This window comes from Mauremys mutica, chromosome 19 (assembly GCF_020497125.1).
Source record: "Mauremys mutica isolate MM-2020 ecotype Southern chromosome 19, ASM2049712v1, whole genome shotgun sequence".
Taxonomy (NCBI): Eukaryota; Metazoa; Chordata; order Testudines; family Geoemydidae; genus Mauremys; species Mauremys mutica.
In genome coordinates, this window is record NC_059090.1 from 23,515,907 (window position 1) to 23,535,743 (window position 19,837).

The window sequence follows — 19,837 nt, forward strand, 5'->3', positions numbered from 1 at the left end:
CATGGAGAAAGGGAGGGAAGAGGGTTAATTTGATCTCTTTGCTGCCTTTTTCCCCATACAATCATATGGGGGGCAGCGGCAGGCAGGAACATCAGTGCGTGTGAAAGGTCACCGCACATGCTCTGCAGCTCTGTCCGAAAGCTGTATGTGTGAGAACTCTATCAGGGCCCAGAACCCAGGAGTGATGTGGTCATCCTCTAGTTCCTCTGTGAGACAGGCTCCCCCCCCACACACACACAAAAAATGAAAGAAGCAGCAGCCACTAAAAATAAAACTTAACCCCTCAGTAGCTGTGGAGCTGCTGGATTAAATGAATGAGAGCAGAGAGTGACTCTGTCTTTGGGGAGAAGACACATATTAAAGAGAACGAAAGCAACCAGGAGTCTGGTGGCACCTTAAAGACTAACAGATGTATTTGGGCATAAGCTTTTGAGGGTAACAAACACACTTCTTTTTACCCACGAAAGCTTATGCCCAAATACATCTGTTAGTCTTTAAGGTGCCACCGGACTCCTCCTTGTTTTTGTGGATCCAGACTAACACAGCTTCCCCGCTGATGTTAAAGAGATGCAGGCCTGCTAGACGGCAGGGGATGGAGTTCAGGGGCCAGAGTCTCTTCCATTCAAACATTCAAACATCAGTGCACAAGGGACGTGAGTTGTGCATTACATTTTGGTGAAAGTGCATTCATAGCACAAAGCTAGGAGTCAGAAAGTGTAGCTACAAAGGGGCCCAGAACAGGATCAGCAGAGTGGGGGCTTGTGAGCCCACAATGAGGGGCACAAGCGGAGAAATACAGGGAGAGCACAGGAGTAGAACAGATGGGGTGCACAGGTCACAAGTGCACTGGCAGAGTTTTGGGCAGTTCCCACAACTGGAATAGCAGAGGGTGCTGCACTTCGGGATTGAGGTGAATCGGTGGAGTCCATGCAGTCCTTGGCTCTAGTATGAATATTTTACTTGCACAGGCACCACATGCACTCGGTTTCAAATAGCATTTTGGCAAGGCGTGCAATGGACTGTACGGCACATTGTACCTTAGAGCCGTGTAAAGGGCGATGTGGTTAGCGTGGCCGCTCACTCCTCCCGCATCAAAGGTTATCAGCTGCAAAAAAAACCACAGAACACAGTTATTTAGCGGAGGAGCAGAGTGTGCAGTAAAAGGTTGCAACTAAATTCTAGGGGGTTGGGCATTTGTGTAACTCAGCATTGTCCCGGCCAGAAGTCTTCAGTGAGTCCTGTGTTTGTAAAGCAACGAGCACAATCTTGGTCCGTGACTAGGGCTCTGAGGTGCTACAGTAATACAAATAATACACACAATAAAATAATAATAATTCAGACACCCTGGTGCTGAGAGAAGGATAAAAGCCTAGATAGAAAGATGAGAAGCGTCACTTCCTGAGAATCAGGATACGCATGTTACTAATAATAATCAGACCTCAGTTACTCTGAAGAAGTTCTCTCTTATAAACTCCTGGTTACTGGATCCAGGAGAATCTACTATAAAAGCCACTTTCTCCTGGAGTTGACAGATTACTGGGGTGCATGTGAACTACAGGGCAAGACTGTGCTTTGCTAGGCCCTAGATCATGACATTATCATGCAGGCAGGAACAGCAGGCTCCATAAATCACTTTTTTGCCTGTAATGGCAATGCACCTCAGGATCACACTGTGAAAAAACAGCCTGTTACTGGAATATGTTATTTTAACCAACCAGCTAACAGTGTCCTGGGTTTGACTAAGGCAGGCTCTTGGTCAGGCTGGAACAATAGATTATTATTTGTCTGCACCGGGAAAGGTTTTATTTCATTATTCAAAGGTAGTGTGGGCTGTGGGCTGTAAAGAAATCAACACCTCCCTAGTGTCTCCTTCCTTGCCCAGCCTGTTCTGTCCCTTCAGTACTGGGAGGAAATGCCACTGCCTTGCTTACTCACAACTGTTCCTTTCTCCAAATCAGTTTCACAGGCAACGCCCAAAGCACTGGGTAAAAGGTTGAGGGAAGATCAAACAGTCTCCCCACCTGCTTTGCAACCGGCTGCTCCACCCACCCAACAGGAAGAGCAGCCAAGGCATCCCTTTCAAACACAGAAGGTGCTTTGTGAACAACAGTTGAAGACAGACGACACTTTCTCGCTCAGAGATGTGAAAAAACACCCCCCTGAGCGGTGCACGTTTCAGCGCTGTAAAGTGGCAGTGTAGACAGTGCACCGGCGCTGGGAGGCTCCCAGCGCTGGTAGCTACTCCCCTCGTGATGCCGCAAGCTACTCCGCTCGTGAGCTACTTTTCCAGTGCTGGTGCTGCAACAACACAGCCACATTAGCACTTTACCGTTGGTAGTGAAGACAGACCCTAAGACAGATCCAGAAAACACAGGCAGTGGACAAGCCTTTTGTAAATACTCTCCACCCTCTGAGAGTCCCCAGTTACACTTTTCATTTTGCTCAGCAGCTGTAATTTGGTGCAATGAGTTTGGCTACCCAGCAGAAGAATTAACTGGATCATTATTTGACTCTTTAAAATATGTTTGGTGGGAGCCCCACTGGTTTTTACCAGACATTAAGAGTTGTTTCCTTGATATCTCTTTCACACCGAGTCAATTTGCATAACGCAGTGCTGCCCCTTTTTCTGTACTTTGGTATCTTTTTGAGAGGCTATTCCCACTAAAGGCATGGTTCTGATCCTCTCAGATTTCAGCTCCTACAGTACGTCACATGATCAGGCCCTAAGGCAGGGAGCTGGCAGAGTTACTGTAAAACATCAGACAGTGCAATGAATTCACATGGAGCTCTATACACCAGAGATCAGGCCCTGTCCTTGCCCCAAAGAACTAACAGTCTAAATTCACCTTTACACTGAGTCGTACATTTCTTATGTCACAATTAGTCCCAATGATTTTAATGGGAGTAGCAAGGTGCTACCTCACATTAGTAAGAGTGGGAGAATCTGGCCCTAAGACAGGACATATTTACAGACACACCGAGCAGCTTGTACTTTAAAAAAACCTACCAAAACAAAACAAAACATACTTCACTGCCCCACGCATCTTCCTCTGTGGAGAGGTTGAGAGAATAAACCACCCATGAGAACCGTTAGTCACCTCACTTAGGCTACTGAATTAAAAGCTGTGCAGTGTACACATAGCTACTGGAAGGTGCTCAGATACTGGGGGGATGGGGGCGAGATAAGAATCTCTGTCTATCGTACATAATTACAATAACAAATAGCTTAAATTGGGATAGAATCTGAATGGGCTAGACAGACTGTACGGGACTGATTTTCAAATGATGTTGCTTAACTCATGCCCAAGGTATTTGCATGTGAATCTACTGCACCTACAAGCATGCAGCTGTGTGTGCAATTATCCATTGTACTCATCCAGTGACCTGTCTTGTAGGAGAAACACATATGGGTGTACATATTACCTGCATAATTTAGGTGATTACCTTTGAAATGTTGGCCCTGTATTCACATGTATCACTTCATTCACTGCTGACATGCAGCTGTGACTGACATGTCTAGTATGTACTGTTTAGGGTCTATCATACAGGCCACTGATTTCACATAGTCTGGTTGCTGTATTAATTACTGCTAGTATTCTGAAAGCATGCAGCAATCACATTTAAATGCATTCTCCTGGCCCCTGGGAATTTATTTTATAATCTGACTTCCCAGTTTGTCTCTCACATGCTGGAGATAACTTTCACAGAGAAACTTTTGCTCATTCCACACAGTGCACCAGTTACGTGTTTGGTTTAAAAACATAACCCAAACGTGCTGATGATGAAAGCAAACAATCAGGATAGGATAGGACAACCTGCACATCTTGATTCTGCCTGGGCTGGAACACAGGCTTGACTGTTTCTGTGATCAAGAGGCTGGGATAGGAAATATTCTTGACATGGAAATTATTTATTCGGTGGAATCTTTGGGGGTTTCCTTCTTCACGTCTGCTCTGAAAAGGGAGCCGTTGCTGTTGGTGCTGATGTGTTTTCTTTTTCTGGATGACTTTAGTATCTAGGAGATGGAACTTTCACTGGTGGAAGCCAGCAATGCAGCCAACATAAATAAGGAACCAGAAATCCCTTCCAAAGGGGGCGGGGAGCACAGAGGAAATCTGCTCAATTACCAGCAGAAGAGCTAAGAGCTCTAGAGTCTGAGCTTCCTCTGCAAATCATGCACACTGGAGAAGAAAAACATTACAAGTTGTGGGTCTCCTGACTGTTGCTGGCACCATCTAATATTTAAAAATGCAGCTCACCTCTGCTCAAGGAGACCGACGGGATAGATACTTTCCTTTCTGTGGAGCAGATTCTCGGTTCTTTCCTAGGAAGTGGGCCATGCAAGAAAACACTGTAGGAGCAACCTGCTTTTATATACCCATTTCCTCCACATATAATTTTTACGGGCCTGGAAAGGTCATTAGAAATTACACCCCAGGCTGTCACCTCTTTGGCCCTTTGTGGGGCAGGTTTTTGGAAGACATCCAGGTGGATTTGGAAAGCACTTTGGCCCCCTCCCACATCCTGTTAAACAAGAGAAGCTATAATTTAATATAATGGGCTATTGGGCAAAAATCAAACCACAGTCTGCGTCGCAGCGCTGGCTGGACTGGAGCTGCAGATGTCTGAGTGAGTGCCAGCTCTTTAGGAAAGCCCACAGGACCTTTCATTCTCTCGCCTGCCTCAAACACACCTGATAAAACTACAGCACAAAGAAAGGTGGGAGAAAGCAGGGATGGCAGAGATTCTTGCAAGAGGTGCATTCTTGTACAGCAAACTGCATGCTGCATTATGTTTCCAGTGGCCTGCAAAGCCATATAAAGTCTTTTCTACACTAGAATATCAAATTTGAGTCTCTTGAATTTCAGGAGCTGGGGGATTCTGATTCAAAACCCCAGATCTGAACCCAACGTCCAGAGTTTGGATTCCAAGTTGAATTCCAAAACCAGAAAGGGGCCTGGCTGGTTTGGATGTGGCCCAAGATGATGGGAATCTTTCTGGAGCAGTTGAAGTTGAGAGATTTCCACCAGTCCCAAGTGAAGAGCAACTCATAAGATTCTGGTACCTTTGAAACCCAGCTCTAGCTCTGCCCCAACACAATCTGAATGCTATCTCCCCACCAAGCCTCCAATAACACTATTCCCTGAGACCCTGACTAGCAGGCATTGCATCATCTAGAGGTTGTCTGAGGCCCAAGCAATACCATGTAACGTGCAGTACACACACTAGGTACTTTCTAATCCAGATCGAGACAGACTGGCTTTGGCTGATTCTCCTGCAGTACTGGCTTTTGCTTAGAAATCCAGCAGGCAGGAAATCATTTCCAAAGTTTATAAATTAGTTTTGGCTTTGAGTTCACCAACCTTTAATTTCTGTGTCTCCACTATTTAACGTTGAGCTAGGATGACACGTGTCCCTGTAGCTCTCAAAGAGATTGAGTTACTCACTTACTTCCAGGGCAATTGGGGAAATGAGTAACTATGTAATAGCACAGAAATACACAGAACATGGTGTGACTCTCTCTCCCACAATCCCTCCTTTCAGACATGCTGGAACTCTAGCATGTCTCCCCATGGCCAAATGACACAGGAGTTCTGTAAATCCGAGATATTGTTCTCTATGCAATGATGATGGAGAAGAGCTGGGGTAAAGTCTGATGCCTGTCTTAATGGGCAAAAAGGGTGTGTGGTTTTTAGTCATGTTAAGTCAACTGAGTTAGCTTAACATGTGTGAAGCCATGTTAGCCTGTAACTCAACCAGGCTTTTCAGTCATGCTAAGGTAAGTCAGCCAAGACAATGTGACTGAAACATCCAACGCTTTTTGCCCATCAAGGCCAGGGCCCTAGTCTCTGGACAGCAGGGCCCCTCAAAGTGTGGACAAGGGCTACCTGTAGCCAACACCACAGAGTTTTACAAAGTAGAAGACACTCAAGTTGTAGGTGCTCAAGTAAACGAATCAACTGCTCGTTTTCATTGTTGGGAAACTCTATTCCTACTCCTGATTTAGGGAAGTTACAAGAACCAGCGACTATCTGGGCCATAGGCATTTATTCTGGAGGCTTAAAATTATGTAAATCTATACGCAAATCTGATGCCACTGGCTCCTGGCAAGTTTTCAAGGTGGCCCTCTGTGGCAGTGACAAAGACTCATTTGTCTGGGAAACACATCTCCATTTACACAGACCAAGCTCAGAGCAGTTCAGTGAACTGTTTGAACATGTCCAGATAGAGGGATGCAGTGAGTCCCAAAAGCCATGGATCTAGACAGTCAGGGTCCATTGCTTTCATCATTCACAAGGCTACATGCCATGCTAGCAGCACAGCATGAAGGGCACTTGTGATGTTCATGTTTCATGCTCTGAAAACAATGCACGTGATTTTTCAACTCACGCTATATAATTGCAAGGCTTAAGCCTTCTATGCCCTCTGCACCACACAAAGCTTGAATTTAATTTCCTCTGAGACAGAGCTCCAACCCTTTCTCATTATTCAGGAGAAGTTTTAGTGGATTCAGGATTTCTACTGGGACTTAGAAGGGTTTGCCCTGCTGCCCAAGAGAGTCAAGAACATGCAATGCAAGTCCTCTTGTGTTAAGAACTTTCAGATCATATTAAAACTCCTGACTATTCACAGGGCCGAAATACACTGAATGACTGTAGGAAAGCTGCATCTGACTTCCCTGTGCACACCAATGAATTTCATGGATAATTAGCCTCAGAATCAATACAGAAGCATGAGCTGTCTCTTGTTAAAAAGCTTTCAGTTCCTATGTTACAAGACTCAGAGTGACTCTGATTCACAGTATTTGCTTTCCTTTGTTGTCTTGCGTATTCCCGTGGGGTTTGTTTTTAATATTTTGTGAGTTCGGTGCTAAAGAAACACAAGGGACTGTAACAGTGCCGACCCACCGCCGCGGCGCCTCTTGCTGGTCATGCTGGGAATTAGCTCTCTTGGACCATCAGAGTGCCTTTTACTAGCAGTGTCCTACTCGCCGTTGCTTCCACTTCCTCCACCATCTCCACCATCTGGACCCACGTCGCTCCCAGATCGCCGTGTCCTCTTTGGGACCCAGCCTTCTGGCTGTGCCCCAGCCTGCTGTCTCCCCCCCAGAACAAGGAGCAATGGTCTCAAATTGCAGTGGGGAAGGTTTAGGTTGGATATTAGGAAAAACTTTTTCACTGGGAGGGTGGTGAAGCACTGGAACGGGTTACCTAAGGAGGTGGTGGAATCTCCTTCCTTAGAGGTTTTTAAGGTCAGGCTTGACGAAGCTCTGGCTGGGATGATTTAGTTGGGGATTGGTCCTGCTTGGAGCAGGGGGTTGGACTAGATACCTCCTGAGGTCCCTTCCAACCCTGATATTCTATGATTCTATGACAGTCCTTTCCCTCCAGGGAGAGACTGCCTCTTACTCTGCTGAGAAGCCCTTTATATATGGGCTGCACCAGCAAGCCTTCTCCTTCTCTCCTCTCTCAATAAACCCTTTCCTGATTGGCTGGATGCTGCACAGCCTCTCCAAGGCTGCCTTAACCCTGCTCCTGACTGTGTGGGGCAGCTGCCCCACCACAGGGGCTACCATGCCAGACTACAGCCAGGCTTAGTAGAGAGGGGGTTTGTGCATGTTTCCTCACTACATAGTGCTTTAATCCTGTACTGTAGAAACCCTACTGTTTCAGTCCTGGGCTCCCACACAAACCATCCAATGCACTGGAGTCCTGACCAGCAGTCCCCCTGGGATTCCAGTCCTGGGTCCCAACACACAACTCTGCCAATGTATCTCAAACCCTGACCCTCACACAATCCTGAGTTTTTCACAGATGAAGACTACCAGCTGTGACAAACTGTGGTTTTAAGATGTAAACAAACATCCACTAGTGACTAGGGCAGACGTGGGCAAACTACGGCCTGCGAGCTGGACCGTCCTGCCCGGCCCTTGAGCTCCTGGACGGGGAGGCTAGCCCCCGGCTCCTCCCTGGCTGTCTCCCCTCCCCCGGAGCCATGCTGCTGCGTTGGCAGTGCTCTGGGTGGCAGCACTGCGCACTCCTGCCGAGCAGTGCGGCCGCGTGTCTGGCTCCGTCCGGGTGGCGCGGCTACCAGACATGCTGCTCTGAGCAGCATGGTAAGGGGGCTGGGGTCCCGGGGGGCAGTCAGGGGACAGAGAGAAGGGGGTGGTTGGATGGGGTGGAGGTTCTGGGGGGTGGTCAGGGGATGGGGGGTGGATAAGCGTGGGAACCCCAGGGAGCCTGTCAGGGGGTGGGGGTTTGGATAGGGGTCAGGGGACGGGGAACAGGGGGGCTGGATAGGCATGGGGTCCCGGGAGGCCTGTCAAGGGGCGGGGATGTGAATAGGGGTCAGAGCAGTCAGGGGACTGGGAGCAGGGGGGATTGGATAGGGGGTGGGGGCGGTTAGGGACGGGGGACCTGGGAGGGGGCGGTTAGGGGACAAGAAGTGTGGGGGGGGTTGGATGGGTTGGGGGCTCTGAGGGGGGAAGTCAGGGGGCGGGAAGTGGGAGGGGGTGGATAGGGGGCAGGGGCCAGGCTGTTTAGGGAGGCACAGCTTTCCCTACCCGGCCCTCCATACCGTTTTGAAACCCCAGTGTGGCCCTCGGGCCAAAAAGTTTGCCCACTCCTGGACTAGGGTCTCCAAGCTCATTTCACTTGTGTAACTGTCAGGAATTGAGCCCAGGTCTCTGGAGGTGAAAGATCCATCCATTAATCTACAGTGTCATCCTTCCCATTTTATTTAATAAGGCTGTTGTATTTGTTCTGGTCTTTTTGTAGGTGTTAAAGTATTTGGAAGAGGGTTAGTCTGATTTTGTTTTACCTATAAAAGAGTCTTGGGAGAGTTTCTGGAATCTACAGAGGAGTAGACACAAAGCTGCACAAATGCTCACACATGAACTTGAAATCACAAGGAGCAAGCCTAATTTGGGGCTGCACTGCAGGCTCCCTACAATTAGTGAACTTGGTGCTCATTTATGGTGAAACTGACCAGTTTCAGAGGAGCTTTGCCCTGAGTTTTTGAGTTTGTTTGACAATGAATTTCAGTGAAGGCTGGTGACATCTTAGAGAAGGTTAGTAAAATGACCACATAAAGGTGCCTTGTTAGGGCTGAATTACAACAATGGGTAAAGATTGTAATGTACCTGATTCAAAACAGGGTAGACACCATCTCCTTTCCCCTCCCCACCTGGCCCAAGGAGCCTCCAATAGTAAAATTCTAAGCAAAACTCTACGAAAAATAAACCTTTTAAAAAGGGAGCAAAGAATCTGGAGTAGTGATAGCATGGAATGTTTTGGGCAAAATCCCTTTGCTGTAGAAAGTTGCACATTACCAGGTTGATGTGGTTGGTTTCTATGTGCTCTAGCACAAAGGTAGAGAGGAGATGTGTGTCCCATTCAACAGATGGATCATCTGGAAGGTCCCTGGAAATGAAAAACACAATCAGTCACTTCACAGCTCCCCGCTGTATCCATAATATGCTGAAGGACAGATCTTGCTTCTCCGAGATTGGAAGCAAGATAATTTTATCAACCACAGAAAACCATCCAAACTAAGCACTGCAAGTTCTCCAAGGTCTAACAAGTAACATGTATGTTGGTAGGGCTGGAAGGGAAGCACAGCAGTTCAGTCAATATTTTCCCCATTTTGTTAAGATTTTAACTTGTTATTGTTTTTAAATTAGATTTACCACCACCACCACCAATTTTCTTTGATTAACATCGATTTGTTCAATGATTCCTGCTTTCTGCTCCATTCCATCAGAGTTCTTACCCTCTGCACAGAAAGGAAACATCCATCCTCTCTTTATTCAAATACTTCCTTAAAACACAATTTACCCAGAAAACCTTTCCCATAAAATATACTGATGAATTACATATTAAAAGTAATGGATCAAATTCTGCTCTGACCCCATTATCTTAGTGTGCTTTGCATCTGCTCTGTGTCTAACTATTTCATCCGTGTATTTTAGGTTGTGAGCTCCTTGGGGCAGAGATCATGGGCCAAACACTGGTCTCAATAACACTGCCATAAATCCAGAAGTCACTCCACTAAAGTCAACAGAATTATTCCATATTTACAGTGATGTAACTGAGCAGAATATGATCCCCAGTCACTATGCACTGCCAGGTGTCAAGCACACTGTTGGTGTTCACTACTTTAATAATACATATAATAATTTATCATTAGCAATAATATCCCCTAAGGCTGCTGAAGACCCACGAGGATCTGTTGAACCCTTCTTTCTTTCTTCCTGTCCGGTAACAGTTTGATTATTGCCTTGAGGCAGCTTAGCAGCCAAGAGAATGCATAACCTTTTTGCACTGACACAATGGTTTGGATTCAGAATGGTCCCAGCTGTTTGCTGCTGAGCGTAGAAGTCCCATTTCCCAGTACACTTGTCTCTTTGCTGGTTCCCAGGACGACAGGGATGATAACATCTGCATCAGAGCAACGGAAAAGTGTCTCCTCAGCACATAGCTCAGCGCATTTCCAAGGTCAAGCTCTTAGACTGTGTCTACACTACGGGATTTTTGGCAAAAGTTTCCCACCTCTGCTAACACGGGCAGTGGCAAGAAGGGGAGCCCTACAGATGGGCTGCCAGCATTTGCACTATTGTGCTGTCTAGCCCTGTTCAGAGCTAATTTAAATCATACGGAGTTAAAAGTACCAGCAGCATGGGTAGCCTTTTCTATACGAGCGTTCTCATTCTTGCTACCCTCCTTGGAGCTGCATTGGTCTTAGCAACAGTGGAAATTTTTTTCCAATTCCCCCAATACATGAGGTACTCCAGTTTCATCACAGGGGTGAAGCCTAGACTTAATGGGTTGTGGGGGTTGCCAGAAGCCTGAAGGCTTCAATCTAATCTGCATAAAATCAGACACTTTAGAGTCTTGTCCTTGATATAGAAATGAGCTCACTGATTTAAAATGTTTATTAAAGCTAAATGATAGAATACACAGGTTAAGAAAAGAGTGTCTGTACATCTGGGTATAGTGCATAGAGTATCCAAAAATACAAAGTTTGTTTTAAAAGTCATAAGATACATAGAGTACATAATCAGCAAGAACCCAAATGTAGGTGAATAAATTTAACAATACAGTTTTGATATTAGCATCCAAATATTTGGGTACATCACTCATGAAAAGTTATACAGAGCTGGTTGTGGAAAGGAAATCTATCAATGAGTGAAGATAGCCCCTCAGTAATTGAGAATTTAGGGTAGGTTATCAGTTAGAAAATACAATCCATCAGGGAAGTATTTCAGTTACTTTCCCAACTGCGCTTCTCATCGGCACTCCAGCTCATCCCTCCTGGTATTGACGATGTCCGGTGATGTGTTCTAGGCAGATGTCCTACTACAGGCCCCACCAAGTCACAAGACGTTGCTTGGATCAAAATAGAGCATGGCTTAAAAGGTTAACTAGATTATCTCAAGCAGCATGTGCACTGAACAAGATCTAAGACTAAGTCTTGTATTGTTTCAGTAGCTTGAATGGTGCGTTTGAGGATGCACCATGCTTAGTATACTAATACTCAAGTTGTGCATTAGGCTCAGTGGGATTTTTTGGTGCCCACAGCAGTTTGTTCCTTCTTCATTCATCTGACTTTGTAATGGCAGTTCTCTAAAAACTGACCTAGGAAAGTGGAGACAGAGAAAAGTGTCCTGTGAAAACACCAGATGAGCTCCAACCCGCGAGAGGTCAGGAAGGAAACATGGCAACTGGAAATGACAATGTTTAAAAGGATGTTAGTATCCCAGCAGCAGTGTTTGGTTTTACTGAGCTTTCTCTGAAGAGGCTCTGGGCAATGGAGCAGGTTTTAACTAGTTTGGACAGAAAAAGGTCACCCTAGTTCAATGAAAATCAACAGCTGGAGGCAATGGTTCAGAATCTCTGAAAACAAACCATCTGAAGGCATGGGGAAATTAACCTTGTGTATGCTGAACTGATTAAAGTGAGCACATTTTGCAAGCAGCTATGCTTCTCTCCATTTATCAAGGCCACATGAAGCGGGCCATTCATGCCCTGCAACTAAGAGGAATTTTTTCCTGCATCATATCACCTACCAGCAGCAAAGAGAGCAAAGCTGATACAAACTGCGTGCGCATGAGTGTGTGTAACTAATTCAGCCTCACAACACCGCAAACTAGTATTAGCCTCATTTTGAAGACAGAGAAACTGACATAGACAATAATGTGGACCAACTTTTCTATTGGCAAGAGAGACAAGCTTTGGAGCCAGGCAGAGCTTCAGAAAGGTACTCCCAGCCAAGGAATTGTTTAGCATCAGTAGTTAGCACATATTGTAAGGGACCATTCAAGGCTGAGTTCCCATTAACACCTCTGCAGTCACAGGACAAAAAGAGGGGGTAGTTGTTCTCAACCAGGGGTACAGGTACTCCTGGGGGTATGTAGAGGTCTTCCAGAGAGTACAGCAACTCAGCTAGATATTTGCCTAGTTTTACGACAGGCTACATATAAAGCACTAGCAAAGTCCGTGCAAACTAAAATTTCATACAATGACTTGTTTACACTGCTTTATACACCGAAATGTAAGTACAATATTTATGCTCCAATCAGTTTATTTTATAATTATATGGTAAAAATGAGAAAGTCAGCAATTTTTCAGTAACAGTGTTCTGTGACACTTTTTGTATTTTTATGTCTGATTCTGTAAGCAAATAGTTTTGAAATTAGGGAGTTTTTAAACTTGGGGTACGCAAGACAAATCAGACTCCTGAAAGGGGGACAGTAATCTGGAAAGGTTCAGAACCACTGTAATACATCATAAATCCAGTTCAATCCAGGATTTTTAATGTCTGGCAGAGTGATGAATTGAAGCTCCCAGGCTCGTCTTTTGAAAGTGTTGTGCAGGTTTCCTTTGAGGATGAGGACTGAGAGGTCAGACACAGAGTGATCACTGTGTGACACAGACATTAAGTAACGCATCCAAACCCACAAAGAGAAGCCAGTAGCAGAGCTGGGACCAGAACCCAAAATCATCACCCGGGTATCTAGTCGCCCAGCCCCAGGAACTGTCTTTTGCTAAGTGTCTGAACAGCACCCAGCATATGTAAATTCTTGGCACTGCCACAATACAAATATCCATGGACTCTGCTTAAACCACTAGACCAGATTGCCATTCTATTTAATATACATGTAAACATATTCTTATTAATACCTTAAAAGTCAACCTTAGCCAAATCTGAAGCACAGTGACCTTTTGAACAATAAAAACAGGTTATATCTGATTGTTTATTAATAACTTCAGGGCTGATGATCAGAGCCATTTGGCATTTAAAAGGTTAACTCTAGCTTTCTGACTGTAGCTGATAATGTCTCTCAGCTCAAGGTCACAAGGCTGAGATAAAGGGCTGTAATGGAGTGAAAATTAGCACATTCCCTGGAGCTGACTGGAGCCTGTCCCAGGAGACACCCCCTTCCCACACCTTCTCTGTCCTTTGCCCCAGAGAGCTCCTTGTTGGTGCTGCCAACCACCAGGATGGCTCAAGATATAAATCACTGTTGGAAAGGGTTCCTGGATCAAATCGCTGTAGGGGTGGGGGTGTAGGAAGGGTTCAGTCAGGCAGCCTGATTTCAACCCAAGGCTTCTGGCCAAGCAGTGACATTTACAGGCATTCCAAATCACAGACACTGAATGCAAAGGATTGTTCATAGCTCGGGAGCCTCAGTGACTGAGGGCATGAACAGCCGGCCATGATGGGGCAAGGCTTTGATCATGCAATAGGAAGGTTTTGCCCCAGAATTAAGCTTGTTCCAGTTTTTATAACATTTTCAGTGAATCAGGGTTTTGCTGCTGCTCTGTCAAGTGTATTTAGTGCTGGACTGAGAGCACTGGAGAGTGAGGGTATGTCTACACTGCAAAAAAAACCAACCATCCATGGCAGAGTCTCTCACAGCCTGGGTCAACTGACTTGGGCTCATGCTACGGTGCTAAAACAGTGTAGCTGTTATGTTACTGCTCGGGATGGACCCCAGGTTCTGAAACCTGGTGAGGGGGGTTGGTCTCAGAGCCTGTGTTTCCGCCTGAGCGGGAATGTCTACACTCCTATGTGTGTGAGCCTGAGGCAGCTGGCTTGGGCTCTGAGACTCGCTGCCGTAGGGGCTGTTTTGCAGCACAGATGTACCCAGAGAGTAGGATGTTCAAATGCACCCAGTGTTGGCCTAACTCTGCTTCCTACCTTAGCAGGAGCAGTCAGGCCAACTCAGGGGGATTCAGAAAACCCTACCTAGCCCCCTTGTATTTGTCCTCTCCATGGAATAATTACATCCTTGCAGCTACTACCCCTGTTCTTCCCCCGCACTGCAGTGGTGCAGAGCAATGGAGAGGTGGACCACACAGTATTTAGACTTGGCTGCAGCATCCAGGGGATTTGAGAGCCACCAGTGAGCCACCGCAAACCACATAAGGAAATTAAATCAAAAGGCAACTCCTTTGTTTTGGTTAGACTTTGCCCAGCGAGCTCGACCTGTACACCTGTGCACAGCTGCATCTTCATAACAAACGAAATTAAACAGATCTCATGGAAGAAACAAGAATGGAAGCATTGTACGCTACACTTTGGTTGTGTGTCTCCCTTCTCTTGCTTGCTCTGTCTGCTGGATGTTGTCCCTTGTTTACTGCTGCCTCAGGGCTTGGACCATCTGACCTCTAGCTCAGTGCGTCACTAACCTTGAGCATGAAGCCAGCAGCACTGGCCCTGCCAGAGGGGTTAGTTTTTGTAAGATAACTTTTATATTTTAACAAACTTCACACTTAAGGCAGATTTGAGAAGAGCAGCCATGTTGGAGAGACTCCTTTGTGGCCCTGATGGAAACTTTAAAAGCTTCACCTACTACACATGGCCCAGCTCTACCTTTCTTCTATGACATCCTGTTCACTTCCTGACCAGCTTTCTTATGTTCTGCTTCTAACAGAGCTGCACCCAATGCACTGTATGTGCATCTTTTTTCAGAGTTTTCTATGGAATTTGCTCTGATCACGAGCCAGAGTCCTATGATCGCGTCAAAGATTAAGTTGAACTAAACAGCCAGTTTGGGTGAAGTCCATGTGACTTAATAAAGGGCAAATGGCTGTCCCATATGGTACACTTGTGTTTACAATACCCTTGGGTCTGTCACTCCCTAAGATTGCTGAGAACAGGCAATGCCCAGGCCTCTGGGACACTGTTCTAGTGCCTCCTACTGGATGACAGGCTGCCTGGAGAGAGCAGTATGGATGAGGGTCTGTTAGGAAGCCTTCTCAGCCTTGTGGGGCCTTTACAGGTAGTGACAGGAAAGTGGGGTGGGGTGGGAATGGGGTTCCTGGAATAACTACTCTCCTCCCCCCACCAAACATATCAAACACCAGAGCAAAACCTTCCAGTTACTCTGGGTAATCTGATTTTTCATTCCACTGAACTCCAAAAGGCTAAAAATGAAAGGATTTGTCCATTGAGTCTAACTTCCTTACTGGCTCTTTGTCCTCCAGCATGACCCTAATCAATGCAAGGCTAGTGACCAGGAAACAACTTTTGCATGGATTTCTTTTCCCCTCAAAGAATGATGTTACATTAAATCAGCACAGAGGTTGTAGATTAATGGTAGACTACATAGGAAACAGGTGAACTGCTGTTCAGTAGTTCCCAGCTGAGAACAATGACTGCAGTGTGTTTGTTTGAATAAAGCACGCCCTTTGTAGAAAGTTAAGATAAAGGAATTTCTGAACTTCTGGGTGATTGAATCTGGACCAGAAAGCAAAGGATCCCACAAAATAAAATGATGCTAGCACACAATTAGTGAAGAGGCTGTGTGATGACCAGAGGCAATCAGCGAGCGACCTTTAGTCAATTTATTGGAAAGTCTGAGTTAACAGGAAAGATCATGTCAGCCTCTGAAGAGTGAAATGTAATTTTTTTTTCTAGATTATACTGAGATGAATGGAGACAGGCTAGCCCTAAAGTCTCAGACAGAGCTTTGTTAACAGGTACTTATGAATATCACATCCCACTACTGACAATTACAGACAGGGAGGAAATACCATAGCTAGGGTGCATGCACATCTCTGAGTCAAGTAAAAAGAAGGAAGGCCACCCAGGGACTGCAAATCCAACATATCCAATGTCACATTACACTGAAGAACAGGTGCTGCACAGCTGCTGGAAAGGTTGACACCTATCGCTTAGCACCTGGCTGGGATGAACATGGAAAAACACAAATGTCTGAGAAGGCCTTGGGAAATTACTGACAGAATTCAAGCCAAAACCCATGGCACACTGACCATAAGGAATAAAACAGGGGGTTGGCAATGACTATCCAATGACAAGCAACCTACTGAGAGGCCAATCCTGAAATCTTTATTCCAAGCGACTTCCAGGTAGATATTTCTAAGAATTGAGTAAGGGCTTCAGGATTTGGCCCAGCTGGGGAATAAGCTCCCAAGGGCAGGGGTGGAAACCCCAATGCTTGAAACAGTTTGAAATAAACCAGGGCAGACCACTAAAAATCCTGGAGAGAACAATCTCACAAAGGAAGGAGGCGAGACCAGATTGGCCATAATAGTTCTCTTCCCTCTCTAAGGTCTATGATCTGGACCTAAGGGGCTACATTCAATGGTGAATTTTTCAAGCCTTGGTGCATACTACATAGGTCAGTACCAACCTGAATAATGTGGGTATGTTGGGTAATGCTCATGTGTGAAGGGAGAGGATAAGTGTATCTAGACATTATTCACTGATACCAGTTCTTACAACTTCATCTAAAGTCCATGTAAGCTCTGTGTTCTTGTGCACTGGTCTATGTAAAATCTCATTGCAGCTGTGTCAGTCAGTATTCCATGTACCAACCATAAATTTACTAAAAGCCGATGGTGATCTAGGCTCTTTAAGTAATAAACTTTTGTCTTGGGCATGATCATAAGTTTCTGTTTGAGAAACAAGAGTGGGCTGTAGTTTAAATTTAACAAGGTTGCTAGAAAACACAGGATCATTTGTCACACAGGAAGTTCTCCAAGCGTCCCTGTACTTGTCTAATTTTTTAAAATGAATTATTGATGATTTCTCAGCAGAGTTGAATGTCTATTCACGGAGATGAGACAATTGCTTATCATAATTTGAAATCTGGTATTTATTTGACGTCTGTGCCTCTGAGCCCTGTTGATAAATTACAGCACAAAGCTCTGTAGGAACAAGTTCATATTCATTGCCTTTAAACAGAAAAAAAAATGGTGTTGGCTGGCAAGAGTAGAAATGTACAGAGATCAAGGTTGTAAAAGCTATCTTGGAAAAGTAATAGATTAAAAATTAGGCCTTGTCTACACTAGAAAATTAGATCATCATAACTATGTCACTCAGGTGTGAAAAATCCCAAACCCCAAGTGATGCAGTTAAGCCAACCTAAATCCCCATGTAGACAGTGCTAGGTCAATGGAAGAATTCTTCTGTTTACCTAGCTACTGCCTCTCGGGGAGGTGGAATACCTATCCCAATCCCTCCCATCGGCATAGGTAGTGTCTACGCTGAAGCTCTACAGCGGTGCAGCTATGCCACAGTAGCATTTTAAGTGTAGACAAGCCTGTAGAGGGAGAGGAGGCAGGTTGGTCTAGCAGTTAGAGCAGGGGACAGTGTCAGAAAAACTGGATTCTATTCCTGACTCAGTCACTGGTTTTAGTCACAATGCTTCATGCCCCCACTTTCCACATCTGTAAAATGGGAATAATAAGATGTATGCACCTCTATAATGCACTTGGAAAGGCCTTATGGAAGTAGTATTATAACTAGATCTGAAAAGCACATCTCCTCAGCCACATGGCTATAATGAGCATACCAGATCTGTCCTGCACTTCCTACACTGGCATCCCATAGAATAACAAATCAAGGTCAAGTCTCAGTCCTTCTCTTCAAGGTGCTCCATGGCCTGTGCCAGCATATCCATAAGACTGCCTAAAGCGCTAGAATGAAGACAGGAATTTAGGACCATCCCAAACTTCACCACCTTGCATTTCAAGTGCCAGGTGCATTTCTTTGAACAAGCACCTCTAATATAAACATATAGCAACGTGTCTGTGTGTGTGCATGAGGGTTTGTTACATTATTTTAAAAAATCCAAAACAAGAACAATCCACTGCACATGCTTCTCTCCCCGGGACAATAATGAGAGACCAAACAAGTGACAGATGTTAGTCATGTTGCTTAATATGCAAGTGGGAGGTGCTTATATACAGTACTGTGGTGTTGAGCAGTATAAAACCCTGGATAGAACAACATAGTAGTAATCTGGGAGGCATTACTGATTAATTTATTGCATAACTAATGGAGGGCCAAGTATTTCTTTGTCATGCACGGATTTGGAATTCAGCTGCCAGAGAAAGGGAGGGGCTTGTTTAATTCAGTCTGACCTGCCATCATCAAAATCTACCATGGATCGTTTATGTGAGCTGCACAATGAGACAAGTCACACAAGGAACCAAGGTGGCCACTTCTGCTAGGGACAGCAGTAACAGGACAACCAAGTGCAGTTACTGAAAAATAATGTAATAAATTGAAAAATAAAGCAGATTCCCACACTTTATCTTATACCCTCGTCAGTTACTTCCCCTCCCCATTATACTTCCTGCTTCCAAATGTACTAACATTCATTTTGCTCACCCACTGAATGCCACATCAGGGCCAGTTACGCTACTTTACCACGTACAGCCATTTTCTGGCCAGCTTACACTACCACATACATCATCACTGAATTTGGCCCCAAGACTCTGATGGCACCTTTGACAGCAGGGCTCAGTTTAGCCTGTGGTTTCCGATACAACTGCACACACAGGAAGACAGCCCTGCTGCAGGCTGTATGCTGAAGGGCTGGAAGCTTCACTTTCGTTTTACAAAAGCTCACAGTTGGCAGAATCTGCTGGGGCCACCACAGACAACATTCGACCAAGCGTTGGCTCGGTTGACTCCCAAAGTTCACTGAAAACACCAACTGGAAACAAGACTTAGCAAAACCGGTTTTTGGCCCCATGAGGTTTAATGCTGCCGTGCTGAATTAGGAAAAGCCTTCCTCCTCCAGCCTGCTGGAATGTGCTTTAGCCAGTAGATGATAGCATGGCCTGTAAGAAGCTGGAGATTTTCTATGGTTCACCTCTCTGAAAGGTATAAAGCAAAGAACATCATTATGGCTCCCCCTCCATATAATAAGCACTGCTAATACCAGGAAAACAAAACACTAATGATTGTCAGCCCTGTCTTGGTTTGTGTGTTTGTTGGGAAAGTACAGTAGTGGTCACTCTCCAAAATGCCTGACATCATTGACTAATACCAGATCCATTAGCATCATTCAATGATCTCACCTGCAGACTTCTAATAGGAGAAATGACTTTAAATACTAGCCTCTGTTTGTCAGAGGATGGAGATGGATGGCAGGGGAGAGATCACTTGATCATTGCCTGTTAGGTTCACTCCCTCTGGGGCACCTGGCATTGGCCACTGTCGGTAGACAGATACGGGGCTAGATGGATCTTTGGTCTGACCCGGTACGGCCGTTCTTATGTTCTTAGCTGTTTAGCACCTTAAAGCAACATTGCTGGGAAAGGAACATACAACACAGCACCCCAGTTCAATACCTTCCTAGGGCCGAAATGACATTTGAGATGTTAAGTGTAATAGGTCTGCCACATTATCTTGCTGCTTCCTAAACGTCTATCATAAAACTAAAGGGATTTCAACCATCTGTTCCATCACCTCTCACTCTGCTCTAATCATTAGTAAGACCGTTCCTATTTATTGTAATACCCTTAATTCCCATTGACACATCTGGCATTAAATGTAGTGCGCATGCAATACCCTA

General features: G+C 45.3%; 1 protein-coding gene across 2 annotated transcripts in view; it reads right to left on the reverse strand.

The window, feature by feature from the left end:
- Window positions 1-19,837, reverse strand: part of PIGL (phosphatidylinositol glycan anchor biosynthesis class L) — a 78,370-nt gene that overhangs the window by 15,662 nt on the left and 42,871 nt on the right. For both annotated transcript variants that reach the window (XM_044993980.1, XM_044993979.1), the window contains exons 3-4: window positions 9,332-9,422; window positions 1,038-1,105 (exon numbers count right to left, since the gene is read on the reverse strand). In XM_044993980.1, coding sequence (XP_044849915.1) covers window positions 1,038-1,105; window positions 9,332-9,422 — 159 coding nt within the window. The remainder of the gene's footprint in view (window positions 1-1,037; window positions 1,106-9,331; window positions 9,423-19,837) is intronic.